This window comes from Perognathus longimembris, chromosome 8 (assembly GCF_023159225.1).
Source record: "Perognathus longimembris pacificus isolate PPM17 chromosome 8, ASM2315922v1, whole genome shotgun sequence".
In the NCBI taxonomy this organism is placed as follows: Eukaryota; Metazoa; Chordata; class Mammalia; order Rodentia; family Heteromyidae; genus Perognathus; species Perognathus longimembris.
Genome location: NC_063168.1, coordinates 45627062 through 45649094, shown reverse-complemented (window position 1 = coordinate 45649094; position 22033 = coordinate 45627062). Strand labels below are relative to the sequence as shown.

The 22033-nt window shown below is 48.3% G+C and overlaps 1 protein-coding gene across 1 annotated transcript in view; it reads right to left on the bottom strand.

Moving 5' to 3' along the window:
• Positions 1-307: 307 nt before the first annotated feature.
• Kcnk12 (potassium two pore domain channel subfamily K member 12) overlaps positions 308-22033 on the bottom strand; it is a 42559-nt gene continuing 20833 nt past the window's right edge. Inside the window, exon 2 of the mRNA XM_048353584.1 lies at positions 308-1313. Coding sequence (XP_048209541.1) covers positions 412-1313 — 902 coding nt within the window. The 3' untranslated portion in view covers positions 308-411. The remainder of the gene's footprint in view (positions 1314-22033) is intronic.

The window sequence follows — 22033 nt, the reverse complement described above, 5'->3', positions numbered from 1 at the left end:
TATGCTTTGAGGTTGCCAGCTGCTTATGTGCATGGGGAAGGGTTTGGTGCCAGTCTGCAAAGCCCAGGAATGGCACTCTCCTTGCTGTGGTGTGCACCCTGTGTGTGTGTGGGGTGATGGTGGTGGTAGTGTCTGGGGTGCCATTTTTTTCCTTCCTGGAGGAGGATACAATGAGGGTCGTGGTTCTCCCACGTATACATCTCCCGGACACAGGCTCCCCCAAATTCTAACATCAGGCCTGACCAGAGAGTATTTCTTTCTTCTTCTTCTTTTTTTTTTTTTTTTAGAAAAAAAAAGTTTTCTTTTTTGGTTTCATTTTATTGGATAAAGATTAAGAAAGCGCCAGCTCTGAGAGAAGAGAAGCAGACGCGCCCGGCGGCCCGCATCCAGGGGAGGGTCCGCGGCGCGAGTCTACCTGGAGGCGCTGGTCTCGGCCAGCCTGTTGTTCATGATGCCCAGCGCGCCCACGCCGCCCGAGAAGCCGTTTTGGCGCGTGTTGACGCACACGCCGCGCGGGTAGCCATTGGCCGTCTCGGACAGCTGCTTCTGCAGCAGCGCCAGCGACACCTTGTTGGAGGCGGTGAGGTCGCGCATGGAGATGAGCTCGCCCGACAGGCGGCGGCCCTCGGTGTCGCTGTCGCGGGGCCCGGGATCGGCGCCCAGCGCGGCCAGGCGGCGGCGCAGCCGGGACCCCGGGGTGATGGCGTTGCGCCGGGCCAGGGGCGCCCCGGGCGCCGGGCAGCAGCGCGCACAGCAGCGGCAGCTCAGCTTGCGCAGCATCCAGTTCAGCACCTGCTTGATGAGGATGGAGATGACGTTGAAGAGCGAATAGATGCAGCACACGCCGAGCAGGATGAAAAGGAAGTTGCCCAGGCGGTAGAGTCCCTGGTTCCGGTAGGCGGCTTGCTGGCTGCTCACCAGGTCCCCGAAGCCAATGGTGCTGAAGGTGACGAAGCAGAAGTAGAGCGAATCCACGTAGTCCCAGCCCTCCACGCTGGTGTACATGGCCGAGGCGCAGCACGACAGCAGCACCGCGAACAGGCCCAGGATGAGCAGCACGTGGTACACCGAGGGCTTCCAGCCCGCCAGGCTGTCGGCCTCTGACAGCGCCGAGCCCCGGCGGAAAGTGGCCGGCAGCAGGCCGCTGCGGCGCAGCTGGCGCTCCCGGCACGCGCGCATGATGAAGGCCAGCAGAGAGATGATCCGCTCCAGGAAGAGGTTGAAGAACAGGATGGTGCCCGCGCAGCCGAAGAGGCCGTAGGCGATGAGGAAGGCCTTCCCACCCACCGTGGCAGGAGTGGTCATGCCAAAACCTGGGGAGACACAAGGAGGATCAGCCAGGACAGGAGGACCTCGGAAGGTGGAGAGAGCACGTGTATGTGGGGCAGGCAAAAATGCAGCGCTGGTCTGGCCCCTAGCCGGGGTGGCCCCTGTCTGGTGGAAGAGAGACAGCACTTCCACATTTCCCTCCCTTGGTGTGACTAGATATGGTTACTGATCGTCTCAATCCCAAAATTGGTGGAGGTGACATGCCCTTACCTAGGCCGCTGTAGACATCAACAAGGGTAGGGCAGGACAGGCCTTAGGGAGAACCCTCAGGCTAGAAAGCAGAAGGCAAAGGTGCAAACCATGGAAACACCCACAAAGCCAACAAGTGACATCTGTTCTACTACTGCACACACACACACACACACACACACACACACACACACACACCAACTACATTTTTTATGCACACCTGGACAGACAGCCTTGTAGCCAGAATTCCACAAAGGCTTCACTTTAATTAGGATTGTACGTTCTGGGAACAAAAAGAGTGTCAGTTTCCAGAAAAGGGATTTATATTTGTTTATTTGTTTCGATATTGAAGTTTGAATTTAGGGCCTGTGAGCTGCCGCCCCTTTGCTTAAGACTGGCACTCTACCACTTGAGCCACAGCTCCACTTTGGGCTTTTTGGTAGTTAATTGGAGATAAGAGTTTCCCAGACTTTCCTGTCCAGGCTGGCCTCCAACCAAGATTCTCCAATCTCAGTCTCCCCAGTAGCTGGGATTACAAGAGTGTGCTACCAGTTCCTGCCTGAAAAGGACTTTATGAAGCTCACAGAAAGATTGTTTGGAGCAATATGTGGTGGCTCAAGCCTATAATCCTAGCTACCTGGGAGGTAAAGTTTGGAGTTTGAGGCTAGTGTGGGCAAAAAAGAAATTTATCTCAAGCAATGAGATGGGTGTGGGCCTGCTATTCCAGCTAGGGAGGAATCACAATGGTATGTCTTCTCCTATGACAGGGGACACACAGGTAGGAACATCAGGGCCCAGGCAGCCGCAGCATAAACAGAGACCCTGTCTGGAAAATAACCCATGTAAAAAGGGACTGGACGCACGGCTCCAGTGGTCTAGCAAGGGTGAGACCCTAAATTCAATCCCTATTACTTCTAAGAGGGGGGAGGAGATTGAGTGTAAATCTAAGCCTTTGCAGTATAAGCATGGCTCTGCCACAGAATTCTAGCACCTACCTTCCTTCCTTCCTTCCTTCCTTCCTTCCTTCCTTCCTTCCTTCCTTCCTTCCTTCCTTCCTTCCTTCCTTTCCTTCTTGCTTGCTCTTTTCTTTCTTTATCTCTTTCTTTCCTTCCTTCCTCCACTCCCCCCCCCCTTTCCTTTCCTTATTTCCAGTCCTGGGGCTTGAACTCAGGGTCTGGGCACTGTTCCTGAGCTTCTTTGGTTCAAGGCTAGCACTCTACTACTTGAGCCGCAGTGCCACTTCTAGCTTTTTCTGTTTATGTGATACTGAGGAATTGAACCCAGTGCTTCATGCCTGCTAGGCAAGCATTCTCCACTAAGCCACAGTCCCAGCCTAGCACCCTTTTTTTCTGACCACAGTCATTCAGTCTGGTCAAGGGGGAGGGTTGGGCTCAGCTGGATCCTGGGCTGCTGGCATGTATCTGGGCTTTTGTCCTCAGAGATCTTCCCTGTGCATGGGCAGCTGCTTATTACTTGAACCTTTCTATGTCTTAGCCTCATACTGGTTCAAAGCACAGACTTTAAAAGAGTTTATATCAATTGATTTTGCTGCCTGTCATTCAGGACAGCCCAGTAGGGCTACTTTGCCTCTCCATCCTGAGCTGTTCTTGTAAAGCCTAGAGTTGCCTGATGCTGGGGGGTGGTGAGGGGGAGTGTTAATCTCTTGATAGGAAGATTCACTTACTTCCCGGAGTCTGAGCTGAACATGGGCCCTTTGAGAAACTCTGTGACACATCTGAGCACCTCTGGCTGCAAAACATCAGAGGCATTCCTGCTGAATTCATGTCCAGCAACAGCCCATGCACTGCCAAGGGAGTGGGACCAACCCTGGGAAAGAGGTGGACTGCAACTTATCTCATTAGCTCACTGGCTCCCTAAAAAGGCCAGAGCAAGTAGTTCTTATAATACTCACAGAGTAAAAGTCTTTCTTTAAACCTGTATGTTTATCATTTTCTAGATTTCCTGGAGGAAACACCCAACTACCTGAAAATACTTAGTGGCTTAAGGAAAATCCTAACATAGTATTCATGCTGTGAAAGTTTAGTTGGGTTCTTTTTTTTTTCTTCAAATTTTTATTATCAAACTGATGTACAGAGAGGTTACAGTTTCATATGTTAGGCATTGGATACATTTCTTGTACTGTTTGTTACCTTGTCCCTTCCCCCCCTCCCTAGTTGGGTTCTTAAATTCAGAATTTGGTCTCAAAAGAATGAACTGAGCAAGTTGCAGTTTACCTAAGAACGTGATGGAACAATTTTACTCTACTTTAAGGCAAGCCAAGCTCAAGTTCTTGAGTTCATAAAGAAATCAGCTCTGAATATATGCAGCTATATGTGGAGCAGAGTACATATATGTTTGTAAAACATCGTAGATCAAGAGTCCAGATGTCCAGAAATGTAAGTAAAGAAATACTACACATGAAAAAAAAAGAACCTCAACTATTTCAACAAGGATGAATCTCATGAAAAAGGTTGTTGAGCATACATGCAAATAAAATGATGAAACCTGTTGGAATTGTTTTTAAAAGGGGGTAGGAGGGTAAGGGAGAGTCATAGAGAGAGTTAGGTTGATTTGAATACATTGTGTACATACATGGAGATATCACAGTGGAGCTCCTTTTAGTACAACTGACAGATGCTACTAAAATAAAGGATGTTGCACAAAAGAAGCTGTCTATAAAATAACCCATTCTGCATTATTCTATTAACACAAAACCAGGCAAACACAGGCTATGATACTTGTAAGGCATGCACATTTTGTCGGTCAAATTATTATTTTGGGGGGGGGGGCAGTGGGCCTTGGACTCAGGGCCTGAGCACTGTCCCTGGCTTCCTTTTGCTCAAGGCTAGCACTCTGCCACTTGAGCCACAGTGCCTCTTCTGGCCGTTTTCTGTATATGTGGTGCTGGGGAATCGAACCCAGGGCCTCATGTATACGAGGCAAGCTCTCTTGCCACTAGGCCACATCCCCAGCCCCTGTGGGTCAAATTACAAGGAATAACAAGAAAGTGCTTTAGGAGTGTGTTGGAGATTCTAGCAGAACATAGCCTCTCATGTACCCTTGACCGAAGAACAGACTCCTAGGGAAAGTTGTCCTCGTTGAGTGAATCTGCAGCTTTAGGAAGGAGACACAGGGGGCAGTGAGAAGGAAGAAGACACCTACCTCACCTGTCAGCTCAGCCAAATCACCCCTTCGTAAGTTGATCAGTGGGGTGACCGATAGCACAGCCAGATCACCCTCAGATTGAAAGGAAATTGCTTTTGGTCAGAGTTGGAGTTTCCATTCAGGGTAGGCAGAATGTCACTGGGTAGTGATATAGGCAACCTTGAAATGGTCTACTGACCTGAGCAGTGATTACCTAACTGATAGCTTTATGGGATTTGTTACACTGTATGCTTTATGAATTTTCTTGTACTCTGATGATAAGACAAACTTTGAGGGTGAGAAGGTTGAAAGAGATGACATTGATCAAGGTGGATTGTATTCATAAACTGCTTTGTTTAATGGCAATTCCTGTAAACAACTACTTAAAGACAATAAAATGATAAATAAAATAAAACCTTTTAAATAAGAAAACTTTATTGGCCAGAGGAGGAAGGAACTGTAGAGGGGATATGACCTGTAGCTTATTCAGTTCATTTGGGGACAGACTGCCATCCGTTTGTCCTGACTGAAGCCTGCTGATTAGACCAATGTACCCAATGCTTCTACTCATTCAGGAAAACAAAACCACTAGTAAAAGGGGTCATTTCATTAAATTCCTAAAGAAATGGAAAAATCCTAAACCTGGAGAATTGATGCTTTGCTAAGAGAATGTTGAATTGGATTTTCCTATTCTTTAAGATTGTCAGCTGAAGTCTTCAAAGCTGAGAATAATTTGTGGTATATAACTCCAGATTTTAAAGGGAAGTTCTAGACAAAGCTATGCTAGACTTAACTAAATTGGCAATATGGGTCTGGCAAGTAGCAGCACATCCCTCTCCCCTCAGGCTGTCTGGAAGGCTCAGAATTACCCAGGGATGGGTGGAAGATGGGCAGGAGACTTGTGGTGGTGAGGAACGCTCAGTCATCCTCTACGCATCCTCACGCCACACGATGGTTATTGGGGGTTAGGCAAGAGACTGTAGCTGCAGCAAGAGGAGAGCTGGGGAGCCCACTTCCAGCTGGATGCTGGCTGGGCCTGAGCTCCATCTATGAGCTTGAGTGGAGTATGGGGAAAGCTCCAGGAGAATCAGAGTCTGAAGTGTGTCATCCAGAGTCTGAAGCTATGCTGGCAAATTGTCTTGGTGGGAGGCTGACAGGGGCTGCTCATGGAGACAGTGAAGGAAGAAGACAGAGATGCAGGCAGTCTGCCCTTCTAGGATGCTAGAATTCGGACCTTTTTCTTTCTTCTTTTGAGATGATATCTCACTGTTGGTCATGCTGACTTCAAATTCCTGGGCTTAAGCCATCCCTCTGCCTGGTCTCCCTGGTAGCTGGAACTACAGGCATGCACTACTACCCCCTGACTTATAACTTGTCCCTTAAATATCTCTGAAAGGCCCATGTGTTATTGAAGACATGGTCACCAGGGTGGTGCTATTTGGAAGTAGTGGGAGCTCTGGGGCCTCTTGCAGAGGATTTTGAGCAGTGTGTTTCCCTCCACAACCAGCAGGCGCTCTAGAAACAGCATAGCTCTTCTCTGCTGCCCCTACACAGAATCTGAGCTGGGATTTGTCCTAGCATCTTCTTGTGCCCCTATCTTAGCTTTTATTCATCACAACCACTTGGTTAGGTGGTAACTGCAGGCCCCAAATACAGCTGGAATCTCTCTGCCCAATATGCAGGGGACAGTGCCCCCCTTCTAGCCTGGTTTCTCAGGGTTGGCTCCTTGAATCTGTTTCTCTTTCCTTACTTTCCTAAATATTACAGTTATCTCAGCTCCAGAGGTTTGGGAGATGGCAGTAGGAATGGGCCATCCATTCTCCATCCTTAACATAATGGGTTCCAGGCTCTGGGGTTTGGCCACTGTCTTGGGTTTGGTCTACATCTTGCACCACGACCTGGTCATTGTTTCCCAGCATGGGGGGATCAGACCCCAATCTCTGGCAATGTGTGGGAATCCAGGCTGACTGTGGAAAGGAGCCTTGAAGCTCCAGCCAGGGAAAAGGCAAACCTTGCCATCCTGAGAATCCATTCCCCACCCTCATCACACCCTGCAGAGGCGTAATCTGTCCCCAGGCTCACACCAAGCCTGCTGTTTTGTTTATGCCACAATTGATCTGCCATTCCAGTTTGCAAGGAGCAGACACTTGGGGGCTTTATTATGTCACTCTGACAAAAGCTGCGAAGCTCATTCCCACAGCCTGTCTGCTGCCGCCTGCGCAAGGGGGGCCCTGGTGACAAGGCCTTCAAGAGTTCAGCTCCATGAGCCTGGATGTGAGATGGGGAGGCCAGTGCCAATCTGCATTGTGCACCCCTGGATGGCAACCTCTGCTGGGCACTTGGACATATTCCTTCCAGTCCCTCTGTGAGGGAGGTACTACCATCCCAACAAGGCAGGCAAGGAAATGGCTCTGTAGGTGAAGGTTCTAGCCATGGGAGTTTGTAAGAGGCTGAGACATCCTGAAGCCTATGCTCTTTCCATTGTGCCAGACAGATGGGTAGCCTTGGCTCATTACCCTCTGGGCCCTTTTCCTGCTGGGCACTGTATCATCAGCTCTGAAGGAAGCAAATACAATTTAAAGTCCAATCTGCTATTCTTTTGAGAGAAAAACTGGCACTACCAGTACATGCCTTGGGTCAGCATGTATATAATCCAGACTTCTAACCAACTGGGCTGTGGGATTAAAATGCAGATTACCACTTCAGAGGGTTTCTTTAGAAGGCTGGGAAAATGGACCTGGGGATCTGCATTTTTTTTGCTAGTCCTGGGGCTTGAACTCAGTCCCTGGCTTCTTTTTGCTCAAGGCTAGCACTCTACCACTTGAGCCACAGTGTCACTTCTGGCTTTTTCTGTTTATGTGGTGCTGAGGAATTGAACCCGGGGCTTCATGCATGCTAGGCAAGCACTCTACTGCTAAGCCATATTCCCAGCCCAGAATCTGCATTTTAACAAAGATTTCTCAATGTGTTATAAATGAATGAAGTTATTAAGATACAGTGAGGTCAGCTCCCATGCTAGTAGCTCAGCCTGTCATCCTAGCTACTCAGGAGACTGAGATCTGAGGATGCCAGCCTGGGCAGGAAAGTCTGTGAGACTTTTATCTCCAACGAGCTTGCAAAAAGCCTGAAATGGAGCTATGGCTTAAGTGGTAGAGCACTAACCTCAAGCAAAATAGTTCAGGGACAGTGCCTAGGCCCTGATTTCAAGCCCCAGGGCACCCACACAGTGCACACACACACACACACACACACACACACACACACACACACGATACAGTGATAATTTTGTTTGTTTTTAAATTTTTTGAATACATGCTGGGCCCTGCTGGCTCACAGCTATATATCCTAGCTCTTTAGGAGCCTGAGATCTGAGGCTCTTAGAAGCCAGCCAGGGCAGAAAAGTCCAAGAAACTCTTATATCCAATTAACCAGCAGAAGAGCATCATTGGAGGTGTGGTTCAGGTAGTAGAATGCCAGCCTTAATTGAAAAAGTCAAGTGAGAATGCAAGGCCTTGAGGTCAAGCCACAATACAGGCAAATAAATAAATTTGAATTAGCGTACATTTTTTAATATAAGGGGTTTCAATGTGATCTGTAAAATAACAGTTAATAAGCAATTTGAGATTATCTTCTTGCTTGGACTCTGGTGGTGAAGTGCCAGACTTTGAAGTCAGGCCCCATTTTACCACGTGAACCCCATTTTACCACGTGAACCCCACTTTAGAATCGAACCCTGAGTCAATCAGATTTGCACCTGTGTCCTAATCTTGCTTGAACACCTGATTGTTGTAACCTTGTTCTTTGCCTTTATAAGCCCTGTGTAATCACAGCTCGGGGCTCCCTCCTAACCTCCGCTGTGTCGGTGGGTAGGATGAGGCCCGAGTTGCAGCTCGCTTAAATAAAGCCTTGCCTTGCTTTTGCATTTCGGAATGTCTGAGTCTCGGTGGTCTTCTTGGTGGTGGTTTCGTTACTTGGCACAACAGTGGTAGACATTTAGTTGTCTCCTTACCAGCCATTCACTCCTCCAACCCTGCACTGAGCAGTGGCCAAACCCAAACTAACACTTGGAATGCTCTTCATTAGTGTCTAAACCAATCAGATGTATCTAGTTCCTTAACGATGATTGGATCCAGGAGAGGAAAAACTAAGCCAGTCACTGTAGGACAATTCCATGGCTACAGAGATTGGTTCAGGTATTGGCACATGATCCCTATTCAGACTAACTGGAGGAGTTTTAGTGGAGATAACAGTCTCATAGACTTTGCTTTCTCAGTCTCCTGGGTAGTTAGGATTACAGGTGTGAGCCACTGGCCCCCAGCCAAATAAGACTTGTGAGTGCTTGTGGAGTTGTCTAATCTGTGGAACTGGATGGTCACCTCTCAGGGGGAGGCAGCCCCTGGCTTCCTTCCTTCCCTCCTGTGTGTGCAATGAAGTACACAAGTGTGTGAGTGTGTTTGCTTACAGGGTTATATGTATGTGTGGTAGTGAAGTGTCTGTTTCCACTGATGCTCAGTTGCTCAGGATGGAGTCAAGACACATGGAGCGAAAGTATCATCATCCCGGTTCCCCTGCCTACCTTTGGCTTACTTTTGGGGGGACCACTGAGATCATTTTTTTTTTTTTTTATGACAGCAGGCTAGGATGCCTGGTGGGGAAGGGAGCCAGGAAAACAGGGCCAGTCCTAGCAGTACAGGCCAGTAGTTTCTATTTCTTTCTTGGCATTGACCACAACATGCACGAGCTAGCCCAGCCTCCACCACAGCAAGGTCTGGATGAACTGTGAGCAAAGGCAAGCAGATCCCTGAAGCTGTGTGCTGTACACCGCTATCATGATGGTGGGGGGAGGGGAGGTTAGGGGGAAATGGCTCCCACCCCCACTCTGTGCTTCAGCTTGGAGATTAAGTTATTTTTCTCCTTACCAGAAATCATTCAGCAAAATGCGTTATTAAAAGCCAGTTAACTACTCCTGCCTTCGGGTAGCTCCTGCTTAACAACCTCTCCTGGGGAGCAGCTGACAAGCAGGCCTCATGGAACAGGCTGGAAGATGACTCATTTACATATAGCCCAGCTCCATCCTGCCCCCCAGATCTGTCCCTGGGTCTCTGAGTGTCTCTGATGACTAATCCTCTTTTGGATGAGATCATTGCCCCACCTGCCCCCCTCCTCCAAAAGAGCAGAGTCTTAGCCTCTCTGCCCAGGACTTTGGGAGCAGACTGAATTCAAAACCAGAAAAGGCCTTAGCTGAGGCAAAGGCCTGGCCAAGCAGAGTTTGGACGCTCTACTACCTCTCCTTCCTGCTTCTAGTTCTTTCCACTTCAGGGTGCCTATGTCAGTTCCATCTCATTTTACTTCAAAGCCTCCATCAAAAAGGAGCAGGACTTTAAGGGCATTGTGACTTCTCCTCTCAGTTCAACTCTCCAGTTTATGTTCCTGAAGCAGCATCCCCTCCTCTCTGTCCATACAGCCGCAGGCCACCTTGGAGGACCTCTGTGCCTAGGCAGAGGGGACATGGAGAGAAGCAGAACCCAGGAGCTACATAGAAGCCCCTGGGAAGTATGGAGGTCAGTCCTTGATGGTCAGGCTGTGTGTGTGTGTGTGTGTGTGTGTGTGTGTGTGTGTGTGTGTGTGTGTGTGTGTGTGTGTTGTGGAGCTTGAACTCAGGGCCTGGATGCTCTCCTTAAGCTTTTCTTTCCAAGGCTAGCTAATGCTCTACCACTTTCAGCCACAGCTCTACTTCCAGTTTTCTCTTGATTAATTGGAGATAAAAGTCTCGTTGGCTTTCCTGCCCAGGCTGGCTTTGAACTGTAGTCATCAGATCTCAGCCTCCTGAGTAGCTAGGATTACAGCCATGACTACCTGTGTCCGGTTAGACTGGCTCTTTTTAAATTTTTTTAAAATTTACTATTTATTTATTTATCTTGCCAGCCCTGGGGCTTGGACTCAGGGCCTGAGCACAGTCCCTGGCTTCTTTTTGCTCAAGGCTAGCACTCTGCCACTTGAGCCACAGTGCCACTTCTGGCCATTTTCTGTATATGTGGTGCTGGGGAATTGAACCCATGTATGGGAGGCAAGCACTCTTGCCACTAAGCCATATTCCCAGCCCTAGACTGGCTCTTTTTCAGGTGTCCCCACACTTAGCCTTCTCTCTTTCTCTCTCACCTGTACCTGGCTCTCTCCACAGCAGGTATTCTGGAAGGCTGTTCCAGAGGAAAGCACAAAGAGAAGAAACCCATGAATTACAGCTGAAGTCAGAGAAATACTCAGGAGGGTCTGTCCTGGTAGCCATTGACCTACCCAACCCATGGCCTGGCATGCAGTCTAAAGGGGCTGTCTGCAGGGCCTCGGCATAGTAGCCTCAGTTAGGACTTGGTGGGGATGGGCATGGGCCATGGCCATTGGGCTGATGAGACAGGGATGGTTTTAACTCTCTGCACTAGTTGGGGAGGCTGATGGCGGGTGCACAGGAAGTGAGGAAAGGATGAAAGAGACAGAGGATAGAGCTCCTATCCCCAGGCCAAGTCTCTGTTGGTGCTTTCAGAGCATCAGTCCCCAGAGGTTGGTGGTGGGAAGATAGGGGGTAAGCTGGGCTCTGTGTAAAAGGGTCATCTTCTAAGGCTCAAGGATAGAAGCATCAGCTGTGCAATAAGACCAAGATCTGAACACAGGGCCCAGATCCCAGGCCACAGCTCTTTCCACACCTCCCCTGAGGCCCAACTCAGCTTTCTATTCAGAGAATGTAACTGTGATTTTGCTCTGAAACACATGCTCAGTTGTATCATACAGGAGTACTTGCTGTGGTCCAAAGGCCTGCCCTGGGCCTGTGGTATGAGTTTGTATTATCTCCTCAGTGATGGAAGGGGCTGGGAGGCTCTAAGTTCATATCCCAGTCATAAGTAAAGAAGGGAAACAGGGAAGGGAGCCGGGGTTCAGATGTGAAAGGTGAAGGTCACAGAAAAGGGCAGCACCAGAGTTGCAACTCAGGTCTACCATTCAAATCCACTACACCAGCTGCTGTGCACCACTCCCCAGAAGCTCAGACATGGCCTGTTCCCCAGACTCCCTGGTGTCTTAGAAGCACCTGTGGGTCCATTCCGTGCCCTGGTGCCTGGATCCACTTTCCACAGCCAGCAGTGACTTTCTTTGTCCCTCAACTGTGTGAATGAGATTCATCACAGCACTATCACCTCATCAGGCCCCTGACCTGTTCACTGGTGTCCCAGAGGATTATTTAAGCCTTTGTGATTTGTTACATTGCTGTGTCAATGAGCAGGCAAGCCCTCTTGTAGGTTTCTTCCTGCCTGGACAGTTGCAGGGGCTCTGGAAGTAGTGGTGAAAGTTCTCTGCGAATGGGTTCTTTGTCTCAATCATCTTTGGCTTCCATCTTGGTTTGAGTTTCACTCTTGTAGCAAGGTTTTGAAGCACTTCTTGGTCTATTGGCTAAGAACAAGCATACCATGGTTTTGAGACATGGGGCAGGGAAGGAATATAGTGATTCACGGTAATGTCCATGCCCCACAGCCAAGATGAATAAAATTGTCATATTGTCTCATTGTGACAAGGGCTCACGGCACACCACAGAAGGGGTGTGGCATCTCTGTGCAAGGCCTCAGAAAGGTCCAATTCTGGGCCTGGGGCTTGAGTTAGTGGACTAGGGGAGAGCTCAAGACAGCAGGCATTACTCTGGATTAGACACTGGCAGGAAATAGGAATGGGAGTGATTCTCTGGTGAGCACTTTTAATAGTGCTCAGCTGGGATGGGCATTGGCCCGTGCCTATAATCTTAGCTACTCAGCAGGCTGAGATCTGAGAATTACAGTGTGAAGCCAACTGGGGAATGAAAATCTGTGAGACTCTTATATCTCCAATTAAGCACCAAAAATAAAAAGCCTGAAGTGGAGCTGTAGCACAAGGGGTAGATTGCTAGCCTTGAGCACAAAAGCCCAGGGAGCCAGGGAGTGCCCAGGCCCTGAGTTCAAGCCCCAGCCCCCCCCCCCCCCGCACCCCCTCGCCCCTGCCATACATACACATATACACAATACAATGCTTAGCTGGAAGATCTGTACAGCAGAGCACCAGCCACTCCCCACCCAAAGGGTGTTGGGTCATTTCTATGGTTTGGGTGATGTTTTTGTCTTGGACTGTTATGGCTTGATGAGGCGAGTGGTCTGGTTTTCGTGATGGAGGAAGCTACTGCTTGTGCCCCATCGCAGACCAGTTCACCCCACTGGCTCGCCTCTGGTCCTCAGCAGTTGCCCCTGGTCCTCAGCACTTGCCTTTTTCCATCTCCAAATGGTTCTGGCCTCTGCCTCCTAGGACAGCATCTTTTCAAATGCTATTCATTATTTTTGTACAAGAAATGATCTCGTGTCTGCTCACTTTGTTTGGTGATGTCTGTGCATGGTATGGGTACACACATGCACTTGATTCTCTTGGTGATGATTTTTAGTTTTTCTTCTGTGTGCTGTTATAAATATTTTACATTTTCTGGGAACAAATGGGATAGTTCCTACTTTTGAAAGCATTACCATCAATAAGTACTTTTTTTGAAGTTTATAAGGGAAAATGTTGGCTGGGGGCATGGCTCAAGTGGTAGAGTACTTGCCTAGCAAGTTTAAGGCCCTGAACTCAACTCTGATACTATTTTTTTAAATCCTGACCTCATGACACACAATGACCAAAACACCCTATGAACATGACAGCAAAGGGAGATGCCAGGAAACACGAGACAAAGCTGGGAGGGCTTCCCAGAGGAGGTACTTCTGGATCAGCGTGGTCAAAAATGCCTTAGCAAAGCAAGTGGAGGTGATGGGGTCAGGGGTTTGGGCCGCCTGTGTTGGGACATCCACAGAGGTCCCATGGGAAGTCTTCTCAGAGGGTGTCTATAGTATGAGATTGAGGGCCCTGGGGAAACTCAGCATCAAACCTTCAGCCTATGAAGGAGATGTCATTCATTTAACAAATACTGAGGACCTACTGTGTGCCAGGCACTGTACTAGGCCCTTGGGATCCACCAGGAAACCCTGAGAGGCTAAAGTTGCCACGTGGTAGTTGGATAATAAAGACCAAATAATGCACACATAGATTATGTGGCTACAGAAAAACAGAAATGAAGAGCACAGCACGTGAAGGGGGTGGGGAGTGCCAAGGAGTGGGAGGAGGAAGGTTCTGGTATGTTAAGTAGGGTGGGTCTGGTCTCACTGAGGAAATAATCCAAGGATCAAGCACTACTGATATCTGTGTAATGTGTTCCAGGCTACTCAACTGCCAGAGCAAAGGCCCTGGGGCAGGAGGGCTAGACAGAAAGACCTACAGAGGAAAAAAGGAAGAAAACACCGAAGAGAGGAGTCTGCAAAGCCCTTATATACTCTTCTCCTCCTCATTATACTCCCTTAGGTCAAAGCTCAAGTGACAGAGATGATCTAAAAGATGAGGAAACCTATCATTGTCTTTGATTTTAGCATACAGGATAAATAGACAAACCAATGGATTCACAAAAAAGAAGTAGATGTGCAAGTAGATATTGAGTGACAGTGGAGATGCCGAATGTGTTTAAGAACTTTTCTTTTTCTCTATCAGTAGAATCCTTCACAATTCTAGAAGGAAATTAGATGACCAGAACAGCCACCCTAGACAGTGGGGAGCAAAGTTTGCTGTCTTACCTAACTTGGTTATCATTGAAGCCATAAAGACCATTGTCACGATTGTCCCCATTTGGCAGCCGAGGAAGCGAATCCTTGGAAATAATGTGGCTCACAGGACATCTGAATCCATGGAAATAACGTGGCTCACAGGACATCTGGCTTTCTCAAGTCTGAGCCATCGTCCTCTTTCTTAATCACCTCTCTTAGGAATCTTTCAATTATGATAGAATAGATTTGCATTTTGTATTTAGATACTCTCTTTTTTCCCCTACATAAAATTTATTTTTATGTAAAAATGTATTAACACCCTCACCTACTTTTAGATCCGTTAATTTATGAGCCCATTCTCTTGTAGAATACACATTGGCATTGAGACAGTTTAAAGAAAGGTAATACCTACAAAATGTTAGTTGTGATTGTTTTATTCATCCCATATTTTATGTGTTTGCACATATAAAAGGAAACTTAAAAATCTTCAAACTTTATATTCAGCAAAGTACACTGTTGTCCATTGTTAGATACTCTCTTTTAGCTGTTAAAAATTTTAAGTGATAGCTCCACAGCTGCAGGAGTAAAAGACGGCCATGGCTGCGGCAGGGAGCCAAAACAGGGTCACAAAAGCAGAGGGAATGAATTCACTGGACTTACAGGCTGAGCAGTCCAAGAATGAAGGAATGAGTTGGGGATGGGCAGAAACTTCTGGAAGTGTCTAGGATGATGCAAACCTAACTGTTCCTGGGATTTTGCAACCAGCAGGCAGCCTGCTGTGAGCCTGAGAGGGAGGCTTGTGATGCCAAATAGCTTGGGCTGTGGAAGATGCTGAAGGAAAGACATGGACATAATACAAGTGACATGTGACTGTGGAAGCCACTTCCTGGGGAGGCAAAGGGCACAAGCACGTGGCGTGTGCTGAGGACAAGGATGGATGCTTTGCTTACTTTACCTTTAGGGAGATGGGGTGATGTCTCCATGCAGAGCACAGTGGCTGAACCACAGGCCCTGGAGTGGGGTGCCTCCCCCGCCCTCCCCACTATTCACTGGGGCCTCCAGCAAGCTACTTACTATGTCTCTGTTTCCTTGGCTACCAAGTGGAGACAGTATTACCGCACAGGGCAGCTGTGAGTGCTTGGTGCAAAGTGAGCACCACAAATACAACCAAGTGCTATCATCAACATTAACATCCCTTCCTGCCCCCTCCCCTGGGAGTGGCAGATGCTACAGACAAGGGCTGCCCGCCCGGGCCTCACTCACCGGCATGCTCACCTGCTACTGAGATTAGGAAAGGCCTACCTAGTACCAGCCATGAAAGAAGGCTGCTGTGCCAAAGGGCTTAATATCTGGCCCAGGAGGAGAGAGGGTACAGGGTCGCCCCCAGGGTCTCTGTCAGGGTCTGGTGTCTGTTGGCAGTGAGTCCCCTCGGGTGGGAATTCCTCATGCCTCCTCTAATTTCCCCTGGGTCATAGACTGGAGGACCCTTCCTCCCACAGAAATGGAGCTAATGATAGCTCTCTGCTTTTGGGAAGGGGTAGTAGAAGCATCCGCTTCAAGATTATTTCTGCTTTCTGCAAAACAACAAATCAGAACCATCAACATGTTTTTAAATTAATTGTATTTGTTTTTTAATTGTGTGGTACCGAGGAATTGAACTTAGGGCCTCATGCATGCTAGGCAAGCACTCTACCACTAAGCCATATTCCCAGTGAAATGTTCACATCTATGGAAATCATGAGATGCCTTCTTTCTAGGCACAGCATCTGCAGTGTTGGGCCCTAGGACACTATTCACGTTTAGTCTGTTCATGCTCCCTGTTGCCCAGGCCAACCATTCCCAAAGGAAGGTCAGACCCAGGACAGCAATGAACTGATGGCTGCCATGTTGTGTCCCAGACTTGATGCATCTCTCTCCTCTTCTTGCTCGTGTCTTAGCTTCCTTCATCCTCCTCTGCTTCTCCTCTTCCTCTTGGCCAGGGCTGCTGTGTGCAGGTACTGTGCTAGAATGTGGCCAGGACAGCTCATTCTAGGTCTGTCACGTAAATACAGTCAGACCTTGTGTGGAAATCAGACAGCTCTTACTTACAGTGGCAACAATTTCTGAAAAGTCTCAAGTCTTAGTACCAGAGAGAAGGAATGCCTTCCCCTAAAGTGATCTTTAAATTCAGATGAGTTCTCTTCAGCAGGGTCTCACTGCCTCTCAGGCTCCTGTTCCATGTGGAATTGAGCCCCCTAAAGTTCACAGGTTGAGGTTCCAATACTCTGCATACCACTGAATTGGTAGACAGATCCTTCAAGAAGCAACAAAGGAGCTGAGTGTGGAGGCACACACTTGTGATCTCCGTACTCAGGAACCAGAGACCGGAGGACCATGAGATTGAGTCCAGCCTGGGCTACGTGGTGAGACTCTGTCTCCAAAGCCAAAAGTAAAGAACAAATTTTAAAAAATAAAATAAAAGGAGGTAACAAGGGTAAATGAGGCCTTTGGGAAGGGAGGTCCTAAATCCAATCTGACTAAGTCCTTATGAGAGGAGAGGAGGAGATAGGAAAGATGATCTGGTGAAGACACAAAGGGACACAGCTACCTACAAGCTGAGGAGCAGGGCCCAGGATGGAGCCCACGGCAGGCCCTTGACCTCGGATCTGGAGCCTCTGGAGCCTGGAGGAGATACGTCTAGGGGTGGAGCTGCCAGGTCTGTGGTCACTTGCCGACTGCAGAAGCGCAGGGTGGCCATGCCCTGGCTCACTGTTTTCTGGCAGCAGCTGAGGCAGCAGGAGCCCAGGATATAAAGCTTCACTCAGGAGCCCTGATGGAGCCAGTGTTTATATTTATCCTGCTAACTGCAGGGGATTGTTTATACTCAGAGAACGCCTCCCCTGAAAAGTTGGGGGGGGGCAGCCAAGGATCCAGCTGCTTCCATCAGGCGTGCTGGGGAAGTCCAGGTCACATGGAGCCTCCCCTAGGCTCACTCTAATGTGGTCCTCTTGCCCCTACTTTGGACTCAGGGCCCAGGGCCCGAGTTCAGTCTTCCTGGAGACATGTAGGTGGCATGGGGCTGGCTGCTGCCCACTTTGGTGCTACATGGCAGGAGAACTAGTAATGGCAGACAAGTTTCTCTCACAGTCAACGTGATGCATGGTGCTTAATAGATGCTCAATAAATAGAGTAACAAGAGATTTTTGTTTTTTACAAAATTAGTCTGGGAGCTGGGAATGTGGCTTATCGGTCAAGGCTGGCCTAGCATTCAATGAAGTCCTGGGTGTGATCTCAGAAGTGGTGCTATGGCTCAAGTGGTAGAACACTAGCCTTGAGCAAAAGAAGCTCAGGGACAGTGCCCAGGCCCTGAGTTCAAGCCCCAGGACTGGCAACAACAACAACAACAACAAAATTAGTCCACTTCTATCTTGATAAATTGTGAAATACCTCTGCACCTACTTGGGAAGGGTCACAGGGTTGAGTTCCATCTACCTTGAGCAGTTTTAGCTGGGCCCTGCATTGACTTTTGTCTTATCAGAAAAATCACTGCTGTGCTACAACCCTTGAGTTTCAGCAGGGATGGCATGAGCTTAAAGGACCAGTGCCGAGTGAAGGCACCTGGGTTGCACCCTTGCAGGAAGTCAGTGCTTGTCCAGTGCGAGGCAAGGACACACAAGCCAAAGCTTCCAGGGTTCCTATGCTGGCTTGTCACAACATTTTTACTTCTGGGTGAATAAATACATAGATCGGGGGCTAGGAATATGGCTTAGTGGTAGAGTGCTTGCCTCCCATACATGAAGCCCTGGGTTCCATTTCTCAGCACCACATATATAGAAAAATCCAGAAGTGGCGCTGTGGCTCAAGTGGTAGAGTGCTAGTCTTGAACGAAAAGAAGCCAGCCACAGTGTTTAGGCCCTGAATTCAAGCCCCAGAACTGGCAAAGTAAATAAGTGAATAGATAGATAGACAGATACATAAATACATACATAGGTCAGTCCACACACTGGCATGCAAATGTTTTATTTTATTTTGTTTCTCCCCATCCTGGGACTTGAGCTCAGAGCCTGGACTTTGTCCCTGAGCTCTTTTGCTCAAGGTTAGTGCTCTATTACTTTGAGCCACAGCTCCACTTCAGGCTTTCCTGTGGTTAATTGGAGATAAGAGTCTCACAGACTTTCCTGCCTGGGATGGCTTTGAACCTCAATTCTCAGATCTCAGTCTCCTGAGTAGTTAGGATTGCAGGTGTGAGCCATCAGTGTACAGCTTGTTTTTCTTTTTGTTTATTAGTGGTACTGGGGTTTGAACTTAAGGCCTCATGCTTGTGATGTAAGTGTTCTATCACTCAAGCCACAGTCTTCAGCCTTTTAGTTTGCTTTTCAGAAATGATCTTGCATTTTTGCTTGGACTAACTTCAGACTGAAATCATCCTACCTCTGCCTCTTGAATAGCTGGGGGTTATGACTGTGAACCCTAATTCCTGGCTTTGTTATTTGAGATAGGGGTTACTTTTTTTTGTCCTGGGGGGGCTGTATACTTAATTCTCTCATCTCTGCCTCCCAAGTAGCTGAGACTACAGGCATGCATGCATCCTCCCTCCCCCAAATCTGGCCCTTTGTTGGCTCTTTAGGAGAAAGGAGTGAGGCCTGGGTCATTGCCTGCGGTCTGATCTGGGAGCTGATGGAGTAGTGAGTCATTTCCTTCTTCTCACTGAGCCTGGTTCTGGAGATGTTGAAAGGGATGTTGAGCATTTTAAAGGGAAATACCACTAACTCTGCTTAGGCTCTCATGAGGCTGGTAGAAGATTTATACCTCCAAGGTGGCGGAACACCAGTCACGGATCCTGAGAGAAAGGACTCTTGGGCTATGGTGCTGAGGCCCCAGGGCTTCCACCAGTGCAAAGCAATGACTTCCTAGAAACACACCCCACTTTCACCTCCTTTCTGGCTGACTAGCTCCTCTGCCTCAGGGAGCACTGCACAGAGGCAGAGCTCTCCTGTGACCCAAGGAGCAGGCATCCATGCTCTCTCCTGTCCAGGGCCAAAGGCACACTAAGCCCTTCTCCTCACATACCCTCTTGGCCTGGGACTCCCTTTTGAAAAGCTGTGCCTTCTAGAAGTCCTCAGCCCAGGGAGGCTTGATGCCGCTTAGCCACGTGAGCTCTGAAATGCAGGGGCTGCCTTCTGGGAACCGCATGTGGGAAAGCCCTTCTCCCTCAGCTCTCTCCTCCTAGGCCTACGGATAGCTGCCATGGTTCCTGTGTTCTTAGTAGAATACCAGGGCCTATGTACTTTCCTGTCTGAGTAACTCAGACTGGAAAAGCTATAATTTTCTGGGAGTTGTTTTAAGTGCCCTTTGTTGGCAGACGTGGGCTTAGTATGAGCACTGTATAATTTTCCAGCCTCCTAAATGCCCCCTCCCCTGTAGCTAACACCTACCATGCACCAAACATAACCCACCCTCTTTCCGCCCCCATCAGACAACCCAATTAGTCACACACACAGTCTTCACCAGTGCCCTCATGGGCAGTGCCAGTGCGAGGTCTTATGGAGGACACACTCATGCTTATGACAAACCCCGATTCAGCCTCTACAAGGAATACTATGTACCCAGTAACAGAGATTTCTACACTGCCTCAATATATGAAAAGCCAGACCTCAAGTCAGTCTGTCCGTCTCTCTCTCTCTCTCTCTCTCTCTCTCTCTCTCTCTCTCTCTCTCTCTCTCTCTTTCTTTCTGGTTGGTTATGGGGCTTGAACACTGGGTCTGGGCACTGTCCCTGGGCTCTTTAACTCAAGGGTAGGGTTCTACCACTTTGAGCCACAGTACCACTTCTGGTTTTCTGGTGGTTAATTAGAGATAAGTCTCATGGACTTTCCTGCCCAGGCTAGCATTGAACCACAATCCTCAGGTCTCAGCCTTCTGAGTAGCTAGGATTAGAGGTGTGAGTCACTGGCGCCCGGCTAAGTCCTTCTTCAGAAGGAAGACTCAGAGGCAATCTTGGTAGTAGTATTTTAGTGGTGAACATGTAGAGATTCTCCCCTGACCCTTTCCTTTTTGACTTTGCTCTTCCTTAAATGTCCTAAAACAAAAGTTTAATAAAGACAACTGACAGAGGCAAAATAAAGATGGATGGAGGGCTGGGAATGTGGCTTAGTGGTAGAGTGCTTGCCTAGCATGCATGAAGCCTTGGGGGTTCCATTCTTCAGTACCACATAAACAGAAAAAGCTAGAAGTGGCACTGTGGCTCAAGTGGTAGAGGGCTAGCCTTGAGCAAAAGAAACTCAGAAACAGTGCCTAGGACTTGAGCTGAAGCACTAGGACTGGCCAAAAATGAAGGAAGGAAGGAAGATGGAGCGGCAGTAAAGCTCAGATGCCCAGGGTGGGCTCTGCACAGGAAGTAGTTCTGATCTGCTGTGCAGATTTTGAGATCTTACAGCGAGGATCAGGGGAAGGTAGAGATAATGCTGGCTAAAGATGCCAATGTGGATGCATGAGTCTGCTGCCCTTGGCTAGAGCTGAGGCTGCAATAAGAGCACTGTTAGTGCCACTCAGGCCTTGAAAGCGTTGGGAAAAATAGGTGAGGACCGGAAATGTAAGATAGCTTCCTCTGGAGTAAACAAGATTGCTTCCTTCAGAGGAGGGTGCCCCTACAGCCATGTCTGAGGACAGGCTGGGCTTGCTCTGAATTACTCTATATCCTACAGAAGAGCAGATTTCAGGATGTACTAGCCCGAGGCTGCTACTCTACTCTCTACCACTTAAGCCACACATCCACTTCTGACTTTCTGCTAGTTAATTGGAGATAAGTCTCAGAGACTTTTCGGCTGGGCTAGGTTTAAATCTTGATCCTCAGATCTCAGATTCCTGAGTTGTTAAGATTCTAGGCATGGGGCTGGGGATATAGCCTAGTGGCAAGAGTGCCTGCCTCAGATACACGAGGCCCTAGGTTCAATTCCCCAGCACCACATATACAGAAAATGGCCAGAAGCGGTGCTGTGGCTCAAGTGGCAGAGTGCTAGCCTTGAGCGGGAAGAAGCCAGGGACAGTGCTCAGGCCCTGAGGTCCAAGGCCCAGGACTGGCCAAAAAAAAAAAAAAAAAAAAAAAAAAAGATTCTAGGCATGAGCCATTAGTACCCACCTCTACTCCCTTTTGAATATAAATGCCAAAAATATAATGATTCTACATCTTATTTACACAAGTAAACAACTACCAGCACATCCCAAAGTATAAACTAGCAAATAATTATTGAATGGACTCATAAGTAATTTATTATTGCTAATAAAAATTTCACCAATTAATATATCTGACCATGTCAGAGACACCAGACATGTGAGCTTATCAATCACAACAGGTGTAACTCCCTTACCTGTGTCCATAAAAGAAGACTGAGATGTGGCAGGCACACTGATTGCCACCCGGTCACCTACATGAACCTCGTCCAGGGAAACTGCCATGGTGAATGCTCTCTGTCTGCCATCCAGCTCATGCTGTTTCTCCTGCCCATGACACACATCCCACTTCCAATGGACACTAGGCATGACCTGCCACCTGGACCTGCATTTGACAACTTTGCTCCTGAAGAGCTTTGCACCTGCTGTTTGTAGTACTTTTTATCTGGTTCCCTACAAAGGCTTTTTCTTATCTGTATCAGCTCTTTGCTTGTGCCTTGGTAATAACCCTGGAGCTCTGCAGCCTCTTTAATAGACATTCAGTCACACACACACACACACACACACACACACACACACTGTGAAGTGTAATAT